General features: G+C 40.5%; 1 protein-coding gene across 5 annotated transcripts in view; it reads right to left on the bottom strand.

Moving 5' to 3' along the window:
* PLEKHA8 (pleckstrin homology domain containing A8) overlaps positions 1-26,368 on the bottom strand; it is a 99,223-nt gene that overhangs the window by 19,887 nt on the left and 52,968 nt on the right. Inside the window, exons 14-15 of one of the 5 annotated variants that reach the window (XR_009533343.1) lie at positions 21,966-22,056; positions 21,476-21,564 (exon numbers count right to left, since the gene is read on the bottom strand). The exons of 3 other annotated variants lie outside the window; for them this stretch is intronic. Coding sequence is in view for 1 of the 2 variants with exons in the window: in XM_060107835.1 (XP_059963818.1) it covers positions 21,367-21,564 (198 nt within the window). In the remaining variant the exon portion in view is untranslated. Of the gene's footprint in view, positions 1-20,368; positions 21,565-21,965; positions 22,057-26,368 lie in introns of those variants that run through there. One more of the 5 variants, XM_060107835.1, reaches the window with a different exon arrangement.

Below are 26,368 nucleotides of genomic sequence, written 5' to 3'. Positions count from 1 at the left end.
AAAATCAGTAACACTGCTGTTTACCAGCAACAAAAATTATAAAATGTAATTTTTTTAAAAGATAGATTTTCAAAGGCAACTCTAAAATATAAGGTACTAGGAATAAATACAACAAAAAATGCACAAGATTTTTATCACTAAAATTATAAAACTTTATTTATCAAAAAAGTTTTTAAAAAACTTTATTGAAGAACATAGTAGAATACCTAAATAGATGGAAATATAAACCATATTTATTGATGGGAAGATGTAATTTTGTAGCAATGGAAGTTTCTCTCCAAATCAGTCTGTTAGTATGATTATAATAAAAATTCTAACAAGATATTTATCAGAACTTGAGAAGATGATCCTTAAATTCTTACAGAAGATTAAAGGATGAAGAATAGCCAAAACTCTTTTTAAGAGGAAACACAAGGTGTGTGTGTGTGTTTGTGTGTGTGTGTGTGTGTGTGTGTGTAGTGAAGGAAACTGATTCCAACAGATCATCACTTTCTTTAAAGAACAGTGTGGAATTGGTCCAGAGAGGGACAATCAAGCAAATGGAATAGAACAGAGTCTAGTATTAAACTCATGTATATATGATAGTGGTGGCATTTAAATTACAGGAAAAGGATAGCTCCAGTGGTGCTAAGACTAGTGGCTATCCATAAGGAAAAGATAACAGTAATCCAAACCACACCTCATACACAATTTCTGGATGATTTTAAAGGCCTAAAGGTGAAAAATTATAAAATTATTGGGAAAAATATCAATGATGTTCTGGTGATATTTGTATATGGAATTATTTTCTAAACCAAACACAACAAGCACTAATCATAAAGGAAAAATGATAATTTGATTATATTAAAATTAAAAACTTGTTTTCTAACAAAATCTATGATATACAAAGTGAAAAGACAAGCCACCAACCAAGAGAAGATATTTGCTACTCATATGACCAATATAATCAGAATTAAAAATATTTGCTACTCATATGACCAATATAACCAGAATTTTAAAAAAAGATAAACGACCTAAGAGAAAAATGACAAAAAGTATGAATAAGCAGTATCAGGAGGAAGAACCCTGAATGTCCAGTAAACATACGAAACCATGCTCACCCACCCCCTTTTTTTAGCCATTTTTATTTCTTCATTTGTGAATTATCTAGTCATAGCCTTTGTAACTTTTTCTATTGTGTTTTGCATCTTTTCTAACTGATTTGAGGGAATTCATGATTTTGAACTTACCATTTTGGTCTGGCTCTTTTGACCTTGTAGCGTTGGCCCTGCTGTTTTAACACTGTTGTTCCTTAGAACATGTTTGTTTGTTTGTTTGTTTTTAATAACTTTTAAAATTTAAATATGATTTACATACATTTGAAACTTTGCTCCAAATTCACAAAGATAGTGCCCTAAGTTTCCTCATAGAACCTTTAGACTTATAAAACTTTTACATTCAGTTTTGTGATCTTGAATTATTTTTTGTGTGGTGTAAGGTATGGGTTGAGGTTCACTTTTTTTCCCGTATAGATAGGCAGTTGTTCCAGCACATTTTGTTGAAAAGATCTGCCATTCATCATTGAACTTCTTTGATATTTTGACCAAAAATTAATTGACTATATAAATGTGGGTTTATTTCTGAACTCTCTCTTGTTCCTTGATTCTTTATACCATACCATCTTAATTACTACAGCTTTATAGAAAGTCTTGTAATTAGCTAATGTAAGTCCTCCAACTTTGTTAACTTTCAAGATTCCTCTGGTTATTCTAGGCCCTGTACATTTTCACATAAGTTTTAGAATTAGTTCATCAATTTCTGCAAAATCCTACTGGTATTTTTTAGACAGGTTTATTGAGATATAACCCATATACCACACAATTCACCCATTTAAAGGTTACAAGTCAAGAGTAAAATTCAAGTATTCAATTCAAAGTATAGAATTCATGCAATGATTTTTGGTATATTGCTTTATTAAGTTAAAAAATTGTGAAAAAATATGTAATATAAAATTTGCCATTTTAATCATGTTTAAGTAAGCATTAAGTACATTCACAATGTAGTACAAACATCACCAATATCTAGTTCTGAAACATTTTCATCATCCCAAACAGAAATTCTGTAACCTGTGTGCAATAACTCCCCATTACCCTTCCTCCCAGCCCCTGGTAATCTCTAATCTACTTTCTGTCTCAATTAAATTTGCTTACTCTAGATATTTCATGTAAATGTAATTGTAAAATGTTTGTTCTTTTGTGTTTGGCTTACTTCATTTAGTATAATGTTTCCAAGATTTGTCCATGTTATAGCATGTATCAGAACATCATTCCTTTTTTTTTATGGCTGAATAATCCACTGTTTGTACAGACGACATTTTGTTTACCCGTTCATGTATTGATAGACATTTGGGTTATTTCCACTTTTGTTTATTGTGAATAATGCTGCAACGAATATTGGCATACAAGTGTCTGTTCAAGTCCCTGCTTTCAGTTCCTTTGGGTCTACGCTTGGGAGTGGAATGCTGGGTCTTATGGTAATTCTATGTTCAGTTTCTTTTGAGAAACTGCCAAACTGTTTCCATAGCACCGGCACCATTTTACATTCCCACCAGTAATGTACAAGGGTTTCAATTTCTCCATATTCTCTCCAATCCTTGTTATGTTTTTTGTTTGTTTGTTTTTCATTATAGCCATCCTAATAGGTGTGAAGTGATATCTCATTGTTGCTTTCATTACAATATCACATTGTTGCTTTCATTACACTTCTCTAATGACTAATGATGTTGGGTATCTTTTCACATTTATATATCTTCTTTGGAGAAACGGCTATTTCTCTTTTGCCTATTTTTTAAATCAGGTTGTCTGTCTTTTTGTTATTGAGTTATGTGTTCTATTTATAGTCTGGATACAAGTCCCTTATCGGGTATACGGTTTGCAAATATTTTCTCCTATTTTGTAGTTTGGCCTTTCACTTTCTTGACAATGTCTTTGATGAACAAAAGTTTCTTACTTTGATGAAATTCAATTTATTTATTTGTTATTGGTGTTGCTGCTCATGCTTTTGGTATCATATCTACATGCTAGTATTTTTACTGCGATTACAATGAATCTTTAGATCAATTTTGGAAGAAATGACATTGTGATACTGTGATTTATAATAAGAAATATATCGCATTTCTTCCATCTGGCTGTTCCTGAGTTATATCCTTTTATAATAAACTGGTAAGTGTAAGTAAAATGTTTCTCTGAGTTCTGTGAACTAATTTAGCAAGTTAATTGAACCCAAGAATGGGGCTGTAGTCAGTGAGAGGCACAGGTAACAATCTGGACTTGTGATTGGCATCTGAAGTCAGGGGAGGGTAGTCTTGCAGGACTGAGCCCTTAACCTGTGGAATTTGACGTTTTCTCTAGGTAGATAATGTCAGAATTGAATTGAATTGAGTTGAATTGTAGGAAACCCAGCTGATATGAAAGAATTGCTTTGTGCCGTGATAAACACACACGTACACACACACACACACACACACGTCGGAGGCATCCTGTCAATATCAGATCTTCTAACCCATAAACATGGTATAACTTTAAAAATTTATTTTAGGTCTTCTTTTTTTTTTTTTTGCTGTACGCAGGCCTTTCACTGTTGTGGCCTCTCCCGTTGCGGAGCACAGGCTCCGGATGCGCAGGCTCAGCGGCCATGGCTCACGGGCCCAGCCGCTCCGCGGCATGTGGGATCTTCCTGGACCGGGGCACGAACCCATGTCCCCTGCATCGGCAGGCGGACTCTCTACCACTGTGCCACCCGGGAAGCACTATTTTAGGTCTTCTTTATCTTGTCTCAGACATATCTTACAGTTTTCCGTGTAGAGGTTTTATACATATTTTATTAAATTTATTCTTGATTTTTTATGCTATTTTAAATGGCACTGCTTTTCAAATTTCATTTTCTAATTGTTTTTTGCTAGCATGTAGAAATACAACTTATTTTTCTATACTGATCTTGTCTCCTGCAAACATCCTATATTCAGCTATTAGCTCTAGTTGTCTTTGTAGAGTTCTTAGGGTTTTCTGCTGCAGACATACATCCTTTGCAAATAAAAGGTTTTACTTCTTTCTTTTCAATCTGTATACTTTTATCTCTTTTGTTGCCTTACTGCACTGGCTAGAACCTCAACTTCAATAACGAATGGAAGTGGTGTGGTTATAACAAACATCCTTACCTGTTCCTGATCTTTGGCGAGGGCGGGGCGGGGGAAACATTCATTCATACCGTTAGGTATAACGCCACCCAGTGTTACAGGTTGAATTGTGTCCCTCCAAAAGATACGTTTAAATCCTAAATCCTAGCAGCTGTGAATCTGACCTTATTTGGAAACAGGGTCTTTGCAGATATAATCAAGTTAAGATGAGGTTATACAGAGTTAAGGTGGGCCCTAAATCCAATGACTGGTATTATAATCAGGAGAGAGAGATGTGGAGACACAAGGGGAAGACAGCCACTTAAAGATAAAGGCAGACATTGGAGGGATGCTGCCATAAGCCAAGGAACACAAGGACTGCTGACAAAACATCAGAAGCTAAGAAGAGGGAGCACAACCCTGCCAGCACTTTGATTTTGGACTTCTAGCCTCCAGAACTGAGAGAATAAATTTCTGTTGTTTTAAGCCAACTAGTTTGTGGTAATTTGCTACTGCCCTAGCAAACTAAAATACCTAGTTTTGTAGTAAAAGATGTTCATGAATTTTTGGTTTTGCTCTCGTCTGTTTTTATGTGGAAATTCAGAGACTGAAAAATTATACTGTTGCCATTCCCATCTTCCCAGAATCTTTCTTCAAGTCAATGATTTTGTTTTATGGTTATTAGCACATGGTTTAGCTTGGTGAATGTTCCATGTGTACTTGCAAAGAACTTGTATGTAGAAATGGATGTAGTTTTCTACAGATGTCAATGAGGCTGAGTTGGTTGATAGTGTTTGTTAGGTCTTTGGTCACTTGCAACCAAAAGAGTGCTAACTGGTACGATGTTCTTTATGCTCCCACTTCATTGCCACTCCCTCTAGGGAGCCTTTGTGCTATGCCCTCAACTAAAAGGACACACTCTCCCCTCTGGGATCCTGAAGCATTTTGTTTACACTTTTTGTAGAGCTTGTATTACATTCTGTTTTATAAGAAAGTAATTCAAGAACATGGTCTTATCTCCATTCCTAGACTGAAAATTCCTGGAGAGCAGGGTGTGTATGATTCATTCCTATGTCTGCAAGGCACCTATCACGGTGCCTTGCACACCATAGGTACTCACTTGTTTACAGTGTTTTACTTCCTGCCTGGTTGTGGAGACTTCTGTCAATAGAACTCAGTTTTACAATGCAGGGACCGGCATGGGGCTATATTAGATAGATTTCACTTTTGGTGCGTGATTAAACATCTTATTTTCTAAAACGTAAGATATTTTAAATAATTTTCTTTTAAAAGAAACTTCCTCTCCTACCAATCCTGAATGTTTAGTAGATTAAAACAAATAACTATAAGAAACTTAAAAGAAAAAGCCTTAAGTATAAGTGATGACATTTATGAATAGTCTAAAGATGTCCTTCCTGAGAATGTAATTTCCTTTCTGTCTACGTGCAATTAGAGTGAGCTGAGGAGGAATTAACTACACGTCAGAAGCAGGTACCTCTTTAACCACTCCACCACCACAACTTAACTAGTACTTGCCATGTGCCAGGCACAGTGCTATGTGCTATAGATATGTTCATCTCACATACCCCTCATAACAGCGCCATCTCAGTCTTAAAGACAAGGAAATAGAGATTCAAGGGGTTAAATGATTTGCCCAAGGTGACCCAGAGTGTAAATTACAAGGGCAGAGCCAGAATCCAGACCTGTCCATTCCAGTCCCATGCAGTTTCTACCCTCACGCTCAGGAAGGTAAGAAGGGTACAGAAGGATCTGAACAAAATGTGAGCTCCCACTACGTGTCCAGGAGATTCGAACGTGGGCCGTGATGAAAATACCTACAAGCTTGTGCCTGTCCAGGTGAGTAAGGCAACACACCAGGGGATTTTCATACGCTGCCACATTTAATCCCTGCAAGGAAATCAAGAGCAGGGAGTGTCACCTCATTCTCTCGGTTTACAGAGGAGAAAGTGAAGCTCAGAGCAAGTAACTAGCTTGCACAGAGCCCAGCAGGCAGGGATGGCAGAGCTAGGATCCAGCTCCAGGTGTCTGCTCTCCTACATCAGTCACTTAGTGGTAAGGATGTGGGCTCTGGAGTCAGCCTGTCTGGGCTCACGGCTCAGTGCCACCTCTCACATGCATGCTCCTTGGGCGGACAGAGCAGCATTTCTAAGCCTTAGTTTCTTCATATATAAATGTAGTTAATAATAATAGCATACACTTCCGGGTTATTCTGAGGGTTAAATAAGATACTTTGTATGAAGTTCTTCACACGGTTCTGGGTGGTACATGAAGATTCATTTATTGTAATTTAGGAAGGAGGTAAAGACGAATGGAAAGCAGAGACTCAGCCCAGTGTCCTGGTGCTGCTGCAGAGTCAAGCAGTTATGACTTAACTGGACCCCCAAGCTGGCCCTTGTTTAGGCATGTTGCTCATTTTCCTTCTGTTAACCACAGAAGATTGTGTCCACATATCATGTGGAGGCGGAAAGCATTGAGAGAGAAGGTGATGATACGGCCAAGCCAAATGTCTTGGACTCATTTGAAAATTGCTCAGGCTTTTTTCAGTTACAAGTGACAGAAGCAGGGGGAAGTGTTGCTTTGTACAACTGGGAGAGGCGGGCGTGGACCCGCCCCAGACACGGTCTGACACAGCACTCAGCAGCGTCTATCCACATCCTCTCGCTCTCTGCCCTCCGTGTTGCCGTTCCTCAGCTCTCTGCTGCCCCCATCCACCCCCTCCTGTCTCAGATCTCCACACGCAGCCAAGGGAGGCAGGCTGCCCATTCTTATGCCACCGCAGGTTGGTAACCCTACAGAAAAGGGATGTCTTAGTCAGCTGGGGCTGCTATTCCAAAATACCATAGCCTGGGGGTGTTAAACAACAGATGTTTTATTTCTCCCAGTTCTGGAGGCTGCAAGTCCAAGATCAGCAGGCAGGCTGGTTGGTTCTTGGTGGGGGTCCTCTTCCTGGTTATGTCCTCACATGGGCTCTCTTGGTCACGGCAGAGACCCCTTGCCTTCCTTTTACAAGAGCACTGATCCTATCAGGAAGGTCCCTCCCTCATGACCTAGTCTAACCCTAATTATCTCCAGAAGACCCCACCTCCTAATACCATCCCACAGAGGGTAGGCTTTCAACATATGAATTTGGGGGGGGCACAAACATGCAGCTCATAACATGGATATTCTCTCCCAGTGTCCAAATATATGATCCTGGAGAAGTCCCAGGATGGGCCTGTTCTGGATCACATGCCCACTGCTGTGGCCAGAGGGCTGGGCACTGTGACTGGGGGCCCAACCAGAACTCAGAGCAGTGAAGGGGCTGTCACTCAAAGAAATAAGAGTGTGTTCCAGAACAAGGGGAGAGGAGATTAGGGTAGAAAAATGTATTAGATGTTCTCTGGAGTGAGGGGGAATGTCCTATAGAAAGTGTCAGGTCCACTCTAATGCCCTGTGAGCTCTTCTTCTGGAATCCTCCAACTGGGACACAGCTATGAAGCATCACAGCTGGCTCTAGAGCTCAGGCAAGGAAGAGAGGAAATGCCACGGTCTCCATGGAAACGGGATTAGGTGAAGGTCTCCTTTTTGAAGGTGGCATGACATTCAGTGAGGGGAGGGGACCTGCCCTAGAGGCAGCATTGGATCCTCTGTGAGAGCAGGGACAAGTGGTCAAATTAAGAAAAGGCTTATTCAGCTAGGAAAACTCCAGGCATGATGGCCTTTAAAGTTTTACCTCCTGTTAAAACAGTAATAACAACTATTACTATCACCACCACCATTTTTGGAGCTCTTACCTTGAGCTTCACACTGTGCTGTGCACATTATGTACAATTCCTGATTGGATCCTGATAATCTTTTGGGATACTGATTTTGGGATACTGATTATTCACCACAGATGAAGGAGTCTTCCAGTTCTACAATGCTGTGATCGTCTTTCTATACTAATCAAGTCAAAGATTTGGGATTTTATAAAACTGTGTGACAGAGAGAGGGTCCTGAGTTGCTCTCACGCATGCCACAATAGAATATAGGGCTCCCGTGGGTTTCCACCAACATAATGTTGAATGGTCCTGAAAACAGATGCTTACTGCAGACAGGTTACTGCTGCATTCTTGCATCTGCCATCCCTGGAAGCTGAATTTGATCAGCACAAGCTAATACTGAAGTACAGTTCTAGTGACCAGCAATTTCACTTGGGCAGGGGAGGGGTTGACGTTTCATTTCCAAGCTCCCAGAAGCACAAAGAGAGAAACCTTTCAGCATCTCCAATGGACTGCAGCCAATTCATGTGCAAAATTCCCAAGTTGCTGAGTCTTTTTGGCTTCCTCTTGTAAGATGACTGTCAGCTACTCCAAATGGCTTCTTTTTCAATTTTTTTCATGTTTCAGATGCACTGGGCAAGTCAGCAGGTCTCATACTGGGTGTTCCATTTTTTCCCCCTTAGCCCCAAAGAATATAACACTCATGAGCTGTATAAGATGGGATATTTAGATGAATAATATATGAATAAAGAAATAGCGGCTTATGAGTGAAAAATAACCAGGGGGAAAAGGGAAGTGTGGTGAGATTAAGTTAAAATTTTAAGGTATCTTGCTAGAAGTTATAAAGCAAATGTCACTATAAGGGGCAGCATATGCCAGAGGTCCACTCACACTATACGATGATTTTAAACCTTGTTTTAGACTGGGCCTCCTGCCCTAATTTTAAAATAAAAAGATAGCATAGTTGGGCTTCCCGGGTGGCGCAGTGGTTGAGAATCTGCCTGCCCATGCGGGGGACACGGGTTCGAGCGCTGGTCTGGGAAGGTCCCACATGCTGCGGAGCAACTAGGCCCGTGAGCCACAACTACTGAGCCTGCACATCTGGAGCTTGTGCTCCACAACAAGAGAGGCCGCGACAGTGAGAGGCCCACGCACCGCGATGAAGAGTGGCCCCCGCTCGCCGCAACTGGAGAAAGCCCTCGCACAGAAACAAAGACCCAACACAGCCAAAAATAAATAAATAATTTTAAAAAAAAGATAGCATAGTTATCAAACAAAAGTCAAGCAATATAATAAATGACAAAGAAAAAAGTAAAACTACATCAATACCCACTTAAAAATAACCATCATTAACTTTAAATATCATTCCTGACTTTTTTTACACAGATACAGATTAAAAAGAATAGAGGATATTTTTATAAACATAGATGTATACTTATTTTTTCAAATTTATTTCTAATCATATTAATTTTTTTAAAAAGCATTCAGGTAGTTTGCTTGTATTTAGGATAAGAAACTAAACTGAAGCCATTACTAAACTTTAAATATTTCTTTATCCCAAGAGGTATTTCTTTCAAGATCCATTCAAGCTTATTAAAAAAATTACCATTACATATATACTTTATAACTTTTTATTTTAGACAATATCAGCTCTCTGCTATGAAAATAAGAGGAGATTGGCACTCTTGTACCTCGCTTTCCCCACTCTCAATTTATTAGTTATACTATCAAGTTTTATAATATTTGCAATCTGTATCTACAATACAACTACAATTCCCAGTTTGGTCTTGGTTCTTTATATAAATTCAATGCTCACCACCAGTCCTTTTATTTGATTCATTTCTCCTATCAAATGGTTTCTTTAAGAAGTGTTCACGGGTGTTGCATTCTCTGAGTTCTTGCATGTTTAAGAGTACTTGACATTATATTTGACAACTCGGTTGGCAATAATATACTAATCTTCAGAAAACTAAAAATAGAATTACCATATGATCCAGCAATCCCACTCCTGGGCATATATCCAGACAAAACTATAATTCAAAAAGATACACGCACCCCTATGTTCATAGCAGCACTATTCACAACAGCCAAGACATGGAAGCAACCTAAATGTCCATTGACAGATGAACGGATAAAGAAATGTGGTATATATATGCAATGGAATATTACTCAGCCATAAACAAGAACAAAATAATGCCTTTTGCAGCAACATGGATACAACTACAGATCATCATACTAAGTGAAGTTAGAAAGAGAAAGACAAATACCATGTGATATCAATTATATGTGGAATTTAAAATATGGCACAAATGAACCTGTCTACGAAACAGAAACAGACTCACACAGAGCACAGACTTGTGGTTGCCAAAGGGGAGGGAGTGTTGGGGAGGGATGGATTGGGAGTTTGGGGTTAGTAGATGAAAACTATTATATATAGAATGGATAATCAAGGTCCTACTGTATAGCACAGGGAACTATATTCAATATCCTGGGATAAACCATAATGGAAAAGAATATAAAAAAGAATGTATATAGGTGTATAACTGAGCCACTTTGTTGTATAGCAGAAATTAACAAAACATTGTAAATCAGCTATACTTCAATAAAAAAATAAATTTAAAAAATATACTTAAGGCACTCTTTTTTCCCACTCAGAACTTTGGAAACATTCCTCCATTGCCTCCTGTCACTGAATCTCTGAATCGTGTGGTAAAGAAGTTTGAGACCCTTTGCTGTTTCTTCCTAACCACTGAGGAATTCTTTCTTCATTCTTTAAGTTCATTAACTTCATCAGGATACGTTTTGGTGTCAAGTGCTTTCTCTAAGATTCCCTACAACATAGTGTACTTTTTCAATCTGAAGATTCATTCCTTCATTCCAGGAAAACATTTCTGTATTATATCTTTTAGTACTTTTTTAGTTCCTTTTTTTTTGATACCAATTAATGTTAGAATACTTTTTTCTTTCTACAACTGTCCTCTCAAGAATTAATCTTGGTTTTTTAAATTCTTCATTCACTTGCAGTCATCTCAAGCCTTTTCTTCTATGTTACCAATTCAGTTTTCAACCATGTTTCTTGCTATTTCTAATTCATTAATTTGCTCTATAATAGTGTTATTTTGGCCAAGTTGTTTCCTTAGCTGTGCAATCTGCCCTTTTATCTCATTTTGTTTAATCAGCTCATATGTGAGCTCGTTTTACTGAATTCTTGTTCTTTTGATGTTCTTTGAAAACACAATACACCTGTAGGAACTTTTGTTTCTTAGGTTAGCTTTTCTTCCCTATTGGTTTCCTCTGTTCCCCACTCTGCTCCCTTTGCTGCCTGTAGCATATTTATGAGGTTACCAGGCCATTGAATTGAAATTTGCTCATGCTTAAGGTGGGCAAGTCTGTTCAAACCGTTTATCTGCTTTGATATGGCGTTGGTATATTCTCCTTGGCGTATTTCCCATCTTATTTGACAGCTATTTCTCTTCCTCTGTGAGCTTGTATTCTGTATACTTTCCTGCATGGATGATATTAAAAATATTGAATAACTAGCATGACACAGACACTGAATAAGCAGAAAACAGGTTGACCACAGCTCTGGGGCAGGGGTCTGAAGGCTCTTCGGTAGGCCACAGGCTATCCTTTTAGGTACCGGATTGTGGGGTGGTCTGGAGTTGGGTGGTTCTCGTGAGAGGGGCTGGGGTCAAAGCAGCATGAGTCACTTCAGAGAGTGATTATTTATGGCCTGTTATAGAAGCATTTCAATATTTTAATAACCAGCACAGTCATACCAGTGCGTACCAGCCAAACCTGAGCCCTGCTTGTCTATGTGTGTCTGCATGGGGGAAGGAGGAAGAGTTGTGTATACAGGCTCTTATTGGAGGGACTGGACTCTGCTCTGCCTTCTGATAGTTATATTAAGTCCTGCACCAGTGTGAACTCCGAATGGAGAGGAGAGATTATCTACTATAGCATGGGGGAGAATACCCTTGGGATGTGGCTTTTTCTCTTAAATCAGGGATGCACTGGTTGTTCTTGTTCCTTATTCACCGATCTCTCCCCAGCAAAATCCCCTTCCACCTACACACACACACACACACACACACACACACACACACACACACACGCACCAGCCCCACTCAGAGGAAGAAAGAGATGTCTAATCATCCTGTCCAACTCTCCAATCTTCTTTCCAAAATCTGAGATTTTAATGAGAATTCTGGATTTTTCAAATTCCCCCAATAAGGGCAGGATTAGGAACTCTTCTCATTCTTGCCAGAAAAACCTGGTCTTTTTCTTTGGTGATCATCTTTTGAAGTTTAGGGCACAATGACAAGGTCGGGCTCCTTCTTTTGTTTCATCGCTGGTGAAATTTTTTTTACTGGTTTTTAATTTAAAAATTTTTACTTTTTATTTATTTATTTATGGCTGCTTTGGGTCTTCATTGCTGCACACAAGCTTTCTCTAGTTGTGATGAGTGGGGGCTACTCTTTGTTGCGCTGTGCAGGCTTCTCATCGTGGTGGCTTCTCTTGTTGCGGAGCACGGGCTCCAGGCGGCGCGCTTCAGTAGTTGTAGCACGTGGGCTCAGTAGTTGTAGCATGTGGGCGCAGTAATTGCAGCAGGCCAGCCCTAGAGCGTGCGGGCTTCAGTAGTTGTGGCTCGTGGGCTCAGTAGTCGTGGCTCGCGGGCTCTACGGCACATGGGCTTCAGAAGTTGTGGTGTGCAGGCTCAGCAGTTGTGGCTCATGGGCTTGAGCGCAGGCTCAGTAGTTGTGGCGCACAGGCTTAGTTGCTCCACAGCATGTGGGATCTTCCCAGCCCAGGGATCGAACTCGTGTTCCCTGCATTGGCAGGTGGATTCTTAACTACTACGCCACCAGGGAAGTCCCTCCATCAGTGTTTTTGTTTGCTTGTTTTTTAAGTCCTTCTATTAATTCTAATGTACAAATAGGGCTGAGAACCATGAGCTGGACTTTGCCTTCTAACTGTTCATAATTTGATACACATAAGCACCATTAAAAAACATTTTATTACCTGCATTAACGAAGGCAAAATACAAAAAAACCCCATAAATTATTTATACTCTGAGTGTTCAGTCAGTAATTCTTGAGCAGCCAAGGAAGTAGGAAGGACTAGAAGAGATGTGTATGGCTTTGCTTCAAAATATTTTCATCTAGCTAGATAACAGTAGTAACACACCTGATGGAACCAGGGAACACCATCGGAGGTAATGCCCAACTTCTACGATAGTTCTGGAATCCTCCCATGGACAGGAAGGCACTGTTGGGTGCTGGGCACACTATTTTGAAGAAAGTGAAGTTTATGGTTTAGTGAGGGAGGCGGCTACACTGATAACCAAAACATGCACCAAAGAATTAGTCCAGTTCTCATGCAGTCACACTTCCCAACATCAAGTTCTAATTTATGTGGTATTGTTTAGAAGTGCAGGAAGTGTTTAGAGGTGAAATTGATGGCTGGGATTTACTGCGTCTGGGCAGTTTCTGAAGAGACTCAATCTGGGTTTTCAGGAAGGGGAAAGGGCAATGCAAGTCTGTAAAGCAACCTGAACCATGGCATGGAGTCATCAAGGATTTTCAGAAAGACAGTGACAGGTTGAAAAAGCACAGAATTCAGAGATCAAGGCTGTAGCCACTGGGAGTGTGCAGGCTGAGACAGGCCTTCATAACAAACTGGGAAAAAAGCGTAGAAATGAGGGAGTTTAGGGTGTCTGAATTTCTTGCCTGAGAGATGAGAATAATGGTGATGCCACTGACTTAGACGGCAAAGCTTAAGGGGCAACCACGTTCGGAATTGGGGTTTCAGACGAAGGAAGGACATCTAAGGATCAATGATCAGGAGGCAGATGGGTCTGGATTGGAGCTCCAAGACCACAACCCAGGTGAGTGACCCGGTTATCCATACTCCATATTCCAGGTATATCCACATTTTTGTAGAATAGTAATAAAACAGAAAATGTACCAGTATTCTCAGGTTCTGGAAGAATAGGAAGCAGTAGACATTGCCTCTCCTCAGCTGGCCCCTCATTAGCACAAGGCAACTTTGCTCTCCTGCCCACCAGAAATCAGGACAGATGTCCAAACATGGTCTCTTTTGAACCCACCTTGGTTCATCCTCCAGGAAGCTTATCTTTTCATGGTTTCCAACTACTGAAGAGGGCGGAGCTGAGGGACAGCAATTGAGTCTTCACACACGCATATCTGAGCACACTGCTCCAGGTAGGTATGGGGGAAGGCAGGAGATGGTCAGCTAGTTCTTACACTGCCTGCCATCTCTGGGAGAACTGATGCTTACAATTTATAAGAACAAAGCCATTACAAAAAGACCCCTGGGGTTTTCTGGGGGAACTGCACGTAAGTTAGAATAAGCAGAGCCCATACAGACTGACTTCAGGTCTGGAGAGGCATTTCCATTTTACACAGTGAGAATGATGGTGGTGGTGGTTCTTCAACGTATATCACTTGGGTGTTTCTGGACTTGCCCATATTCAGTGTGGAATAAAGACACACATGCTTGTCATAGGGATTGTTTCAAGGAATAGAAGCCCGCTAAAAGCAGCATAAGCAAAAAAGGTTAGGGTCTTACTGTAAAGGTACAGGGTTCTCAAGGGGAGGAATTCTAGGGCAGGAGCTAGAAGTGGGAAAGGGAAAGCCAGCCTTCAAGGAAAGTTTGCTGGTGTGTGGCAACTACACAATTCCTCATCCTTGCTTCTCGGTGTGCCTGCACCATCCTTTCCTTTCCCATCGGCGTTCTCTTCTTCCTTCTCTTGCACGTGGCCCAACATGGCCACTCCACAGGACCCTTTTGCTCAAACACGTGCTTCACTGGTTTCTCTCTCTTCCTTCAACCCTCCCTGTCCCAGTTCTAACTGGCCTAGCTCATGTATTTAAAGGGGTGGCTGGAGAGGAGGCCGTGTGGGCAGGGTTGCACCCCCATCGCCAGCCACACGTATCTATCTATCTGCAGGCATCTTAACATCCACCAACAAGTATCAGAGAGTGAAAACCTAACAAGTTCAACCCTACTTCGGCACCAAGTGATTTAGGCAAAAAAGTATCTGCTTTGAATGTAACCAAACAGCCACTCAGACGTTAAGCACAGCAAATTCACCTCTTTGTTCTGCGTTTGAGGTTTCTCTAAAAACAGAATTAAACCAGGCCAAAGAACACAGCCATCTGTGACAGGAGCTAGTCTTTCTAGTGTGCTTAGAACACCCGGGGGCAATGCCATTACAGTGGTCATTTGATGTTTCAAAATTATGTTCTGTTGAGGTTTAAACAGTTTGTTATAAAGGTTGTGGAGCTAGGCCTCGGTTTGTAGCCTGGCTCTACTCATCAGCTGTGGGACCTTAGACAAGGGGCTTCCCCAGTCTGTGCCTCAGTTTTCTCATCTGTAACTTGAGGTTAATAACAGTACTGGCCCCACAGAGTGATTAGGAGGACTAAGCGTATTAATATTTGTAAAGAGCTTGGAATGATGCCTTGCAAATAGTATGTGTTCCATAAATGATACTTATTACTGGCATATTCATTAAGCAAAAACCCACACAGTCTTTAAGAGAAGCACTTGATAAAATACTTTAAAAATAAGTTTATTATAACTAATGAATATAAAATCTGACAGATGTTTTCAAATATTTTTGCAAAAAAAGTAAATCCCTCCCTTGTTCCCCCTCCCCACAAGATACAGAGTTAGAACTTGGACAGAGTTTTACATGAAACCTAAACATGAAATTCTCATTTATCAATTGATCCTTAAAGGCTCCAACACATTATATTCTAAGTAAAGGTCCATTAAAATTAAGGAATCAGCAAACCACTGGACACTTGCTTTCTACTGTTGCTTTCTACTGTCATTATGATGCTCATTCAAAATGCTGAAGGACAAGAACAGGTAACATAGGATTGCATGTGACAGATATTCAAAGTGCATGGATCTATGAGATCACAAACAATGGAGATGAGAATACTGGGGGAAGAATTAAACACTGACTTAAAAAAGCAACCCAAGGAAATCTATGTACATTGTAGCCTTTGGCATCTGGTCTAACATCTTTCTTCTTTATAGAGACATCATTTTGTCCAATCTATTAACCAGATTAAATCAACCTTAACACATGTCTCATCTGACGCAGATTGTCCACAGCCAATTTCATATGAGGTAGTTGGGCTGTTTACTGACATTCTAGTGAAACTGTCATGACACAAAGGGATTCATGCATCCAACATGCCAGGAGACTGACTCATTAGCCTTCTGGGAAGCAACAGAATTACTTCTAGATCACCTTTCTTGTCCCCACTGACTCCATATACACCTATAAACAGACACAGATACGCAGGAGTCTGCGGATGAGATCAGCTTTGCAAGGGGTATCAACCATTTCAGGGTGGTTTCTGTTTATAAAGTACAGGGAAGAAATACTGATCACACTTTAAAATATATAAAAGAGAATGGACAGTGCTTAAAACAAGCAAGATCTGTTGTGTTCTCACACAGCTTAGCTGAAGACATTTGTTCACGCTGAAAGAGAAGTGATTAAAAAAGGTAACCAAAGAATTTTGAAAACTTTTGCTTTGCAGAGTAGTGGTATGCTTTTTCCTTTTAATGAAAAGCTATATAGAAACAGTGGAGAAGAAAGATCAATGCCTGCGTCAACCGTACCGCGGAGGATTGCTTCCAAGTGCTCTGATGCAGCAGCGCAACAAGAAATCATGCAAATGGCTTCTGTACGCAGGCTACTGCCTGCGCCAGGATAGGACTGGGGACATTTCCAGAGGAGGTCTAGTGAACAGTATGTTCATGGAATTGCTGAAAGGACCCTAACACCCTTGTAATAGATAAGCAGTCTTAAAATACTATTAGACAGCTAGTGGGTATTTTTGTCATTCTTATGAACCCCTGAGTAAGCAACTGCAGACCACAAAGGGCCGCCCAGAAGCAGAGTGTGTTTCTAAGTAAAGCACTCTATGTGCATGTCACAGGGACACGGGTTGCCGTAGACACTGAAGCTCATGTACAGAGTCCACCAGATCACAAACGGCATGGAAGTCAGTCCCTCCAAGACCAAACATGTTAGCTCAGCTAACAGAACAATGGCTTAAAATGTACTGTACTTATAAATTCTAAATCTAAAAAAATTTTTCAAGGTGGATAGTTCACCTTAAAAAAGAAATGAAACACAAGGGCAGGGAAGCTGAAGAGTTATAAAACCCATGACTAATATCAGAAGCAACTGATTTTAATCGATGATTCAGAAATGCACCATCATGTAACCAACTTCTTATAGGACATGGTCGTTTAGTAGAGAAAAACATAAAAAGTGTTGTTTCAGGAAGTTTCCAAAATCACATCGTCTCGTATTGCTCACGACCCTTTGACTCTTCCTACTGACTTAAATGATATTTCTTCATACATATGACTTTTACAATCAGATTAAGTTTCCTTAATAAGATACCTGTTCCTTCAGCTCTTTTACTTACTTCAAATTTAATAAAGAAGATTATAATTTATTTATTGGTCCCTACCACATATTTTTCTTAATTAGAAACACTTTTCCGAAAATATAAAGTTGAAAGCATTAACTTTTGATTAATTAATAATCAAAAAGAGAAGACTGCAAACCTTTCCAGCAGCACTCATCTAATAACAGATCACCTTTCCTAGATGCTACACACCATGTGGTCACCTGCTTTACAGCTGCATGTGGGAACGGGGGTTCTTTAAGAAGCTCTTGCAGTCTGGGAGGGGAAGAGAATGCCCATGGACTGGGCACCTGACCCTGGCTAGGTCTGTGCCAGATGCTCCACATATGAGCTAGAAGCTGCTGCTGAGGAATGGAGCAGAACAGCTAAGAAAGGGGATGGATTTGGCACTCTGATGGGGGCACTGTGCGCAATCATTAGTAACAGAAGAGGAGAGAGAAGCAGCAGGGCTGACCTGTGGAGTTCAGATACCCCTCATTGTGGAGTATGACATGTGGGGAGGATTTATTTTCAGGATGATGCACAAATAATGATGACAAGGCACCTGAAGCCACTACTTACACATCCTAACAAACGCTGCCTTTCAAAGTCAATTCCCTGGGGACTGACGTGCTCAACATTCCAAGAGCCCCAGTTCTAGAACTAACTACCTGAGGAGCTGGATCAAGAGGTGATGAGAAAATCATTTCTACCTCATAGTCACAAGTTGGTTCTTCACCAAAAGTTATCCCTCTAACTTAACTTTTTTTTTTTTTTTTTTTTTTTTTGTGGTACGCGGGCCTCTCACAGTTGTGGCCTCTCTCGTTGTGGAGCACAGGCTCTGGACGCGCAGGCTCAGCGGCCATGGCTCACGGGCCCAGCCGCTCCGCGGCATGTGGGATCTTCCCGGACCGGGGCACGAACCCGCGTCCCCTGCATCAGCAGGCGGACTCTCAACCATTGCGCCACCGGGGAAGCCCTAACTTAACATTTTTGTCAAGATTAGCTATAATGAATCAAATTTGCTTTCAAGGACAAAAAAAAATTTGCCATCATTGAAAGGATTTTGTTCAGTTAGACAAATACACATTAATCCCTCCTAAGTGTAAGGGCTGGCTTCTGCTGTGGGGAGAAGTGCAGACATGATGAAATTACGTGTATGGAAGTGCCTTATAAGAGGTCGTCCAAATGCTACTTATTAGCTTCTAATGATACTGAGAAGACACATTACCTTTTCTTTTCCTTCAGGATCTCTCTAAAGGTTACTCTAGAAAGGGAATCCTAAAAACGTTTGAGCAACCAACAAACATACTAGCATTTTCCCATCTCCTCTCATTGTCAGAGAAAGAAAGCTTAAAGGTCCCAGGACTCTTAGAGGATTATGGAGAGAAAGCCTTATCTTTTCTCTTTGTCCTTGTCTTAGATAGTAAATGCCAATTAGCACATATTATGCCTTTAAATAAAATGGAGAAGCAAATACTGCAGGTCCAGGAGGAAGCTCTGACTGTGCCAAGCGTCAGGTCAAGCTGAATTTGTCATCTAATATGAAGTTCAATTTCCAGAGCTTTACGCATCTTAGGTAAACTTAGTATGCTCCAGTGAGGAAAATACCTATCAAAAAACATTACCTCCTTTCTGTAGGGTTGGGAAAGTGTTGAGTAGGTAATGCAACTTATTCAAGTTATTCAAGCTACTCTGATCTGGGTTCCCAAAGATCCCAGATAATATGAAACCTTCTTTCCTAGAAAACTGGGTCATATACACCAAGGCAGTACCTATAGAAACACGAAATGGCCATGCTGAGCAGCTTTCTTTTTGTGTGTATTCAAAGCCTCGGTGGAAAATCTGAGGTATTTTCAGTGTGCCCACCTCTCTCCCAGAGACCATACCAGTTCTCCTGAGGTGACGGGGAGCACCAGCATTTGCTCCGAACGGTCATGCTTCACAACACTTACAATCTCCTGGTAGCATCCCCACCCAATGGCGCAATGTCTAATGTGCATTCATTCAAGGTAAAGCAAAGACTGGTGGCTTTTTCTTTTTCCCGTTTAGGAGGCTCTGTAAGGGCAGGAAGTCTAAATTATCCCCTAGTCCTGCCATCATGTTCACACTAGCCAGAGAAGGAGGTCCGCACTAATTACTCGTGGGAATAGGAGAAGACAACATACACACCTTAGCAGCTGCTAACAGCAAGCGCTAAGATACAAAGGAATCAACATCACTTTAGCACCCTTTTCCTCCCTAGCCTTAAAATATTTGATGTTGCTTTTCTAAAGTTTAAGCATTTTTCAGAAGTCCTTACTGAGCACAGTATCTGCTTCGTTCATTTGAGCTATATACACGCCCATTTGTTTAAAGACAGACAAAAAAAAATCAATACCCCTTCCTACATTAATCTCTCACCTAAGGAGAGGGTTCTCTTTGCCCTCGGGACAGCATCACCTGTGCCCCTCAAAGGAACTCACCTTCTACCAGGGAACTTCCCTTCCAGCTACCTTAAGCGAGTAGCCCCTGACAGGGAAGGCACCCATGGCCTCTCCCCGCCGCCCACTCTTGGCAGCCTGGCCTACTGAGAGACTAGGGCCACAGTCCTGGCGTCACACTCTTCAGAAGAATGCCTACACAAGGTTGTTTTGTGAAAGGCTTAAATCCCACCTTTAAACTGTGACACAGTCCCAGAGCTTCTGAGATAAGATGAGCAGCTGCATTTGGCTTACTCTGCGCCGCTGGTGATAAAGCCAAGATTGATCAGAGAGCACATTCAGAACCGTGGTCCCTGAAGGCCTGCTGGCTCAATTAAGAAACCTGCTGAGTAAACGTGCTCCATTTCTCACTCTCCCTTTAACTACTTCATTTCAACTGATAGCCTCTTCCTCTTTGAAAAAAAGGACACATCATTTAGTTCATGCAGAAGACTGGGAATTCTGTAAACTAGAATTTAATCTCGTAGCTCTTCAACCCTGTGTGCACAAGAATAACTTGGGAAGTTTATTCAAATTCAAGGTTTATTATCCTGGGTCCCAATCGCATAATTCTGGTTCTTCAGGTCAAGGTAAGGCCTGGGAATTTGCTTTTCAAACAAGCGCTCCATGTGATTTTGATGCAGAGGTGGTCCAGATCACACATGGAAATCACGTAGTTCTTCTATTCAGTGGCTGTGGGACTGAGCAAATCCTTCGACCTTTAAACCTTACTTTTGAAGTTTAATAATAATCCCCGAATGTCACGGTTTTGCTCTGATGTCCAACTGAGATGATGCCGAGGAAAGCAGGCTGGCAAAGGGTGTGCACTGCACAGGGGTCACCTCAGATGACCTGTCCCACCCCTCCCATACTGTCCTCCAGCTCGGGGCTAGGACATACCACTCATCTCTTCAGAGCCAGTCTCCTGGCCCGTAAACAGGGATGGCACTGCTTGGTCACACCAAAGCCCCCGACACACTGACTACACAGGCTCTTCTGGCCCACAGAGCCACAGAGAAGAGGATTCTTTGCAGGACGTCTAGAAATAGCAAACTCTACATTTCAATAGCTTCAACAAAGGGGCTGAGCTCCCTCTAAATTTTTAGTCTAATTCTAAATTGATTGAAACACTGGCTATGAGTTACAGTGCTTGATAAAAAAATTGCTCATTTTCAGCTTGGGTTTGGGTGGCCCATTAAAACTAAAAGCAAAACACAATACTAACAAATTCATTTGTCAAATCTGCTCTTATAACTCGCCGTTCACGTCTGTGTAACAGCTATGATTTGGTTTCCAGGAGGCCCTTTGAACTGAATATATAGCACCTTGATTTTTAAACACACAAAACATATATGCATTTAAAAAATTATACATAAAAGCACTAGGCTTTGTCTCCTCCTCTCCATCCCCCCAAGTAAGGGATTGGAGAGGACTGAAGCTCCTGCTGGAAATTAAGTAGGGCAATGAAACACGTTAGCGAACTTTATTCCCTGAAGTTAGGAGGCGGCGCTGCCCTGCAGACATCATACCACCTCGTCAGACTCCAGTCCGTGGACCTCATATAAAGTGTCCAGTATCGCCAGCTGCTTTTCCATGGCGGGGAGGTAAAGGCTGAGGTCCCTCTGCATCCCAACACTGAAAGCTGCTTTCTGGTGGTCGCCTTCCTTAATGGTTAATGCAGCCACAAAATCTTCATAGGATGGAGCTGCCCTCAGAGCTAACTGCAAAAGAATTGCCCGTGAGAAGCTGCACCACGGCTTGCTCTCTTGCATATTATACTCATGCACAAGCGCATGCGTGCACACACACTCACGCACATACAGAGCTGAGGGGAGCAAGAGTGAAAAAAAAGGCATACACCTTTTCAGTTCATGGACTCTAAAATTATGTTTCAAGCACCAAATCACTTTAAGGCTAGAAGAAGCAAGTATGTTCTTGGGCCATCTTGAGGATGCATAATCCCATCAAGTCAGGGAATGCTGAGAGAAAAAACAGTTTGCGAAAAGCTCCTTTCTCATTCACAGTGATCCAGCCTCTTCTGGTTGAGTGCTCAGGATGACCTGCATGCATGCTGCTACCATAGTCTTTGTCGGCACAGGGCCAGTCTGGCAGGGTGTCTCACCATCCTATTTGTATCTCATCTCCATGTACTTTCTTTGCATGTCTCCTATTTCCCCCTACATGGATATTTCCTGTGTAGTCTTGAATATTTTCTAAAAAGGAAGGGGGTTAACATTTGTTGTCTGCTTGTACACTGATGCTTTAACGTATTTTATCCCAGTTAATCTTTGTAAGAACCCTGTACAATTTACGTTCCTATTTGGCAGATAGACATCACACAGCTAGTGAGTGAGCACCAGGGCCGGGATCTGAACTTAGAATAGTCTCTATGCTTTTTCAACTACACCACCAACCACACTGCTTCCCTGATGGAAGATTTCCTAAGCTCCTTATAGCTCCCCTCCCTTTGCAGGCCAACTGTTCCCTAAGCTCGCTAAAATCTGCTATCTGGCACCTACTGGTTTGGCTCCGCTGAGTTCTCTGGAGACTTTTTGGAATCTTGAATAATCATTCTGCAGTTGCTTCCTTGAGCTTCCTTACACTGAAAGTCTTTTGAGAATCAACCCTCTCCTTTTTTGCAACTGGAAAGTGACTGGCATTATGCAGTGGTTAAAGCACAGGCGTGGGTGAGGAGACATGGATTTGAATCCCCAATCTTTTACATATTAGCTTGAGGAATTTAAGCAAGGTGATTAAACTCCTAGAACCTCAGTTTCCTCATCTATAGAAGATGACTGATAGCACTTTCCTTATTTGAGGGATTAATGGGACATGTAGGATGTGTTTATTCCACTGCCTGGCACACAATGAATACTCAAATAATGATAGGGGTACAGGGAGAGCAGAGAATGAAGGGAAGGCAACTGTCCAAAAATATAATGTGAGAAAATCTCCCAGAACTGAAGGATATGAGTCTCCAGATTTAAAGACCTAACCAAGTGCTCAGCAGAATGAATGATAAAGACCAAAAGGAGAACACGGTGGAATTTTAGAATGTGGGCATAAAGAACAGATCCTAAAAGCATCTAGAAGGAGGTGAGGAACAGTTTATACACAGTGGCACATTAGATTTTACAACAGTAACATTGGAAGCTGGAGGACATCAGAGGAATGCCTTCAGAGTACTGAGAGAAAATTACTATTAACCTAGAATTCTACACCAGCCAAATCAACACTCCAGGAAAAAAGGAGCAGAATAAAGATAGTTTCAGGAACTCAAAAATTTAGCTCCCTTGCACCCTTTCTTAGGAAGCTACTAGAGTTTGGATACCATCAAAAAAAGGGATTGGATCAAGAAATAGGAAGTCATAGGACTTGGGAAATGGAATTAGGGTGAGGTGGGGATGCAATATAGGAAAATCTGTGAAGAAAAGTCATAGGGCAATAGCAGTACAACAATTTAGACTGGAAGAAGAGTTTAGAAAGTTCTGGAAGGGCACACTCCAAGAAAAAAAAATACAGATAATCTGATACATTCGTGAGTTCAGAATGATGGTGATCTGAGAAATCCGATGGTACGGGGGAAAATGTAAAACTCATGTAAGAAAGAACGAAAAAAATCACAGAATTTTGGCTCATCATCATAATGTTACCTTGTGATATAATTATACAGGGAAGGTGGAGGCAGGGGAGGTGAGGTAGTGACAGTAAGGTCTAAGAGAGCTAATTTCTAATCTGTAACAGAAATCAACCGTAATTAAAATTGATAAGTCCACAAAGAACAGTAAATAGTTTTAGAATTACAGAGGTGTTGGAAGAAACAGTCAAAGCAGTTGAAAGTGGCAGCCTCTTTTAGTGAGTCTGAGAAGTATGGAACAAACTGCTATTTTTTGTTATCACGTTTTTGGACTCTGTGATAAAAAACAAAACAAAACTCTATGTATATATATTTAAGTAAAAGAAAAAAATTTTAAAGTTTCTCCAGAGTGGAACCCAGGACTACAGATTTCTCAAGGCCTCCTAGTGGACTGTGATGCAGCCGAGTCTATCTGGGAAACAAGGACAGAACTCAACTGAAGATGAAGCCAAAACAGGGAGCCACAGAAAGAGGCAGAGCCTAGACTGGCTGTCAGTTCCACAGACAGTAACTGTTGGAAGATAAAAGTTCACTGTTTGTCTGGTAAATAAGTCAAATTCCTTGAGCATAAAAGCCATTTCCCTGAGCAACCAGGATTAGTTAAATGAATTTGCCCCTGATAATTTTAATTAGCACATTAGAAAACTCAATAAACTTTCCAAAGTAGGGATGACTTAGAGAATAACAGGAGAGACACTGAAAGGTAGCTCCTCTACCGATAAGGCTGTTGCCAAATGCTCAACATAATCTATTTTCTTAAAAACCAGCAACTTTATAAAAACGATTGGCAATAATAGCAAGTCTTCAAAATGTTCTTACTCTATAACTTTGGGTGTATTACCTCACCTCTATGTGTTTCAGGTTTCTTTGTCTATGAGCAGGGAAAATAAGAGAACCTACCTCAGAGTTATGAGATTAATAACTTTATGTAAGTAAAGCACTTAAAACAACATCTAGTGCATGGTAAGTGCTCCAATTCTAAGTTGTGACTGTAGTTTCTTGGTATTAGACATAGCAATTCTACTTCTAGGAACCTATTTTGAGGAAATAACAGTTTTAGTCAAAAATGCATAAAAACAGATGCAGCTGAAATTTCCAACACAGAGATTTGGGTAAATACATTATGGTACCTCCATACTAGGGAAATATTATGCAGTCCCTAAAAATAAGTGGGGAAGACTATGGCTAACACTGCTGTTGGATACACAGCAAACTTGTTCCAAGAGTAAATTCTAAGAGTTCACATCACAAGGATAAAAATTTTTTCCTTTCTTTTTTTTGAATTCTATCTATATGAGAAGATGGATGTTAGCTGAAGCTACTGTGGTAATCATTTCACAATACATGTAAATCAAACCATCATGCTGTGCACCTTAAACATACAGTAATGTATGTCAATTATTTCTCAATAAAACTAGAAAATATAAAAAATTAAAAAGTGGAGAAAAAGAATACAAAATTATACAACCAGCTAAATGTCAGAAAATTTTATATGCATATACAGAGTCGGTATACAAAATAAAGATAATTATACACATAAAATAAACATGTAAATATAAAAATATAAGTATCTATAAGTAGATATTTATATAAATATATGAAATGAAACAGAACCATATTGAAGAGAATATGTAAAAGTATATGAAAATAAGAGCTAAGAAGGTAAAACACAAAAATGTTAAAAATCCTTATTATAGAGTGGTGAGATTATGGACAATTTTAATTTTTACCGTTTCTATTCTTCCATAATTAAAAAAAAATTTTTTTACAATCAGTCTAAATTACTATATATTGGGAAAAATCCTGTAAGTTAAAATGTTCTTTTAAAGACTCATGCTTATGATAAATGTTGTGCTATAGATTCATTCTTGTTGGCAACATCTCGGATCATCAATAATATTTCAGTATTAAACTCTGCCCTCTGTACTGAAAAAAAAAAACCCAAACCCCATTTATGTTTCTTATAAATGGTGCAACTCAGTGTTTTTATGCTTTGTCATCTCACCAAGGGAACTCGGGTGTCAGGCACCTGCAGCCAATCACAGTATTTACTCAGGGAGACTGATGAATGCAGCAGCATCCTTTGCCTAATTTCTCACTAGCCGTTTCTCAGTTATTCTGTCTTCACTGTGGAGAGCTGTGATGTGTGGGATGAGCATCAGCCTTAGAGACGGAAGATCTGGGTTTAGACCTGGACTCTGCCACTGCCTCACTCTGGGCTGGAACAAACAGTTCTGAACTATTTTACAAAATACTGGGAGTTAATCCTGAGGATTACCAAAGATAATGAACACAGAAGTACCTGGCACAGTGCCTGATATACAGTAAGTGTCCAACAGCCAAATGGTAACTATTATTATGTTATTAAACATGCACTGAAGGTAAGTGTGAGCAGTCAGTGGCTGCAACTGGTCTGGTTCCTATTCCAGTGAACAGTAGGACATAGAGCTAGTCATCTCTATGCTTTCAAAAATGTTTCATTTTCACTAAAATTTGATTTCTTCCACGGTAAATTCTTCCCACTTTCTTTACCTGCCTCCTAGTAAATCATGACCTGAACAGTTCTTACCTTAGGCAAATGAGGTCTCCCATGCTTTAAATTAGTAAAAGACCATCATCTGCAAGGCTATTTTTAATCCCCCGACCTTCCAAACAACACTCATATTCTATGACATTTCCTACTGTACCACTACGTGAGACTCCGCCTTTTCATGGCTGCACCTGACTAAGGCTGACCTCTCCCCAGATGGGAGAATAACAGAGTATTACTGCTGACATAAAGGCGCCATCTTCTCCTTCTATTTTACAAAGTAGGCTAAGTGATTTGTCCAGGGGACTATGATTCTCAGGTGTGTGTTCTTCCTAGGTCATGCAAGGAAGGAAGGAGC

The sequence above is a fragment of the Mesoplodon densirostris genome, chromosome 9, assembly GCF_025265405.1.
Source record: "Mesoplodon densirostris isolate mMesDen1 chromosome 9, mMesDen1 primary haplotype, whole genome shotgun sequence".
Lineage (NCBI taxonomy): Eukaryota > Metazoa > Chordata > Mammalia > Artiodactyla > Ziphiidae > Mesoplodon > Mesoplodon densirostris.
Note: the sequence above shows the minus strand (reverse complement) of the source record. Positions and strands in the feature narration are given on the sequence as shown.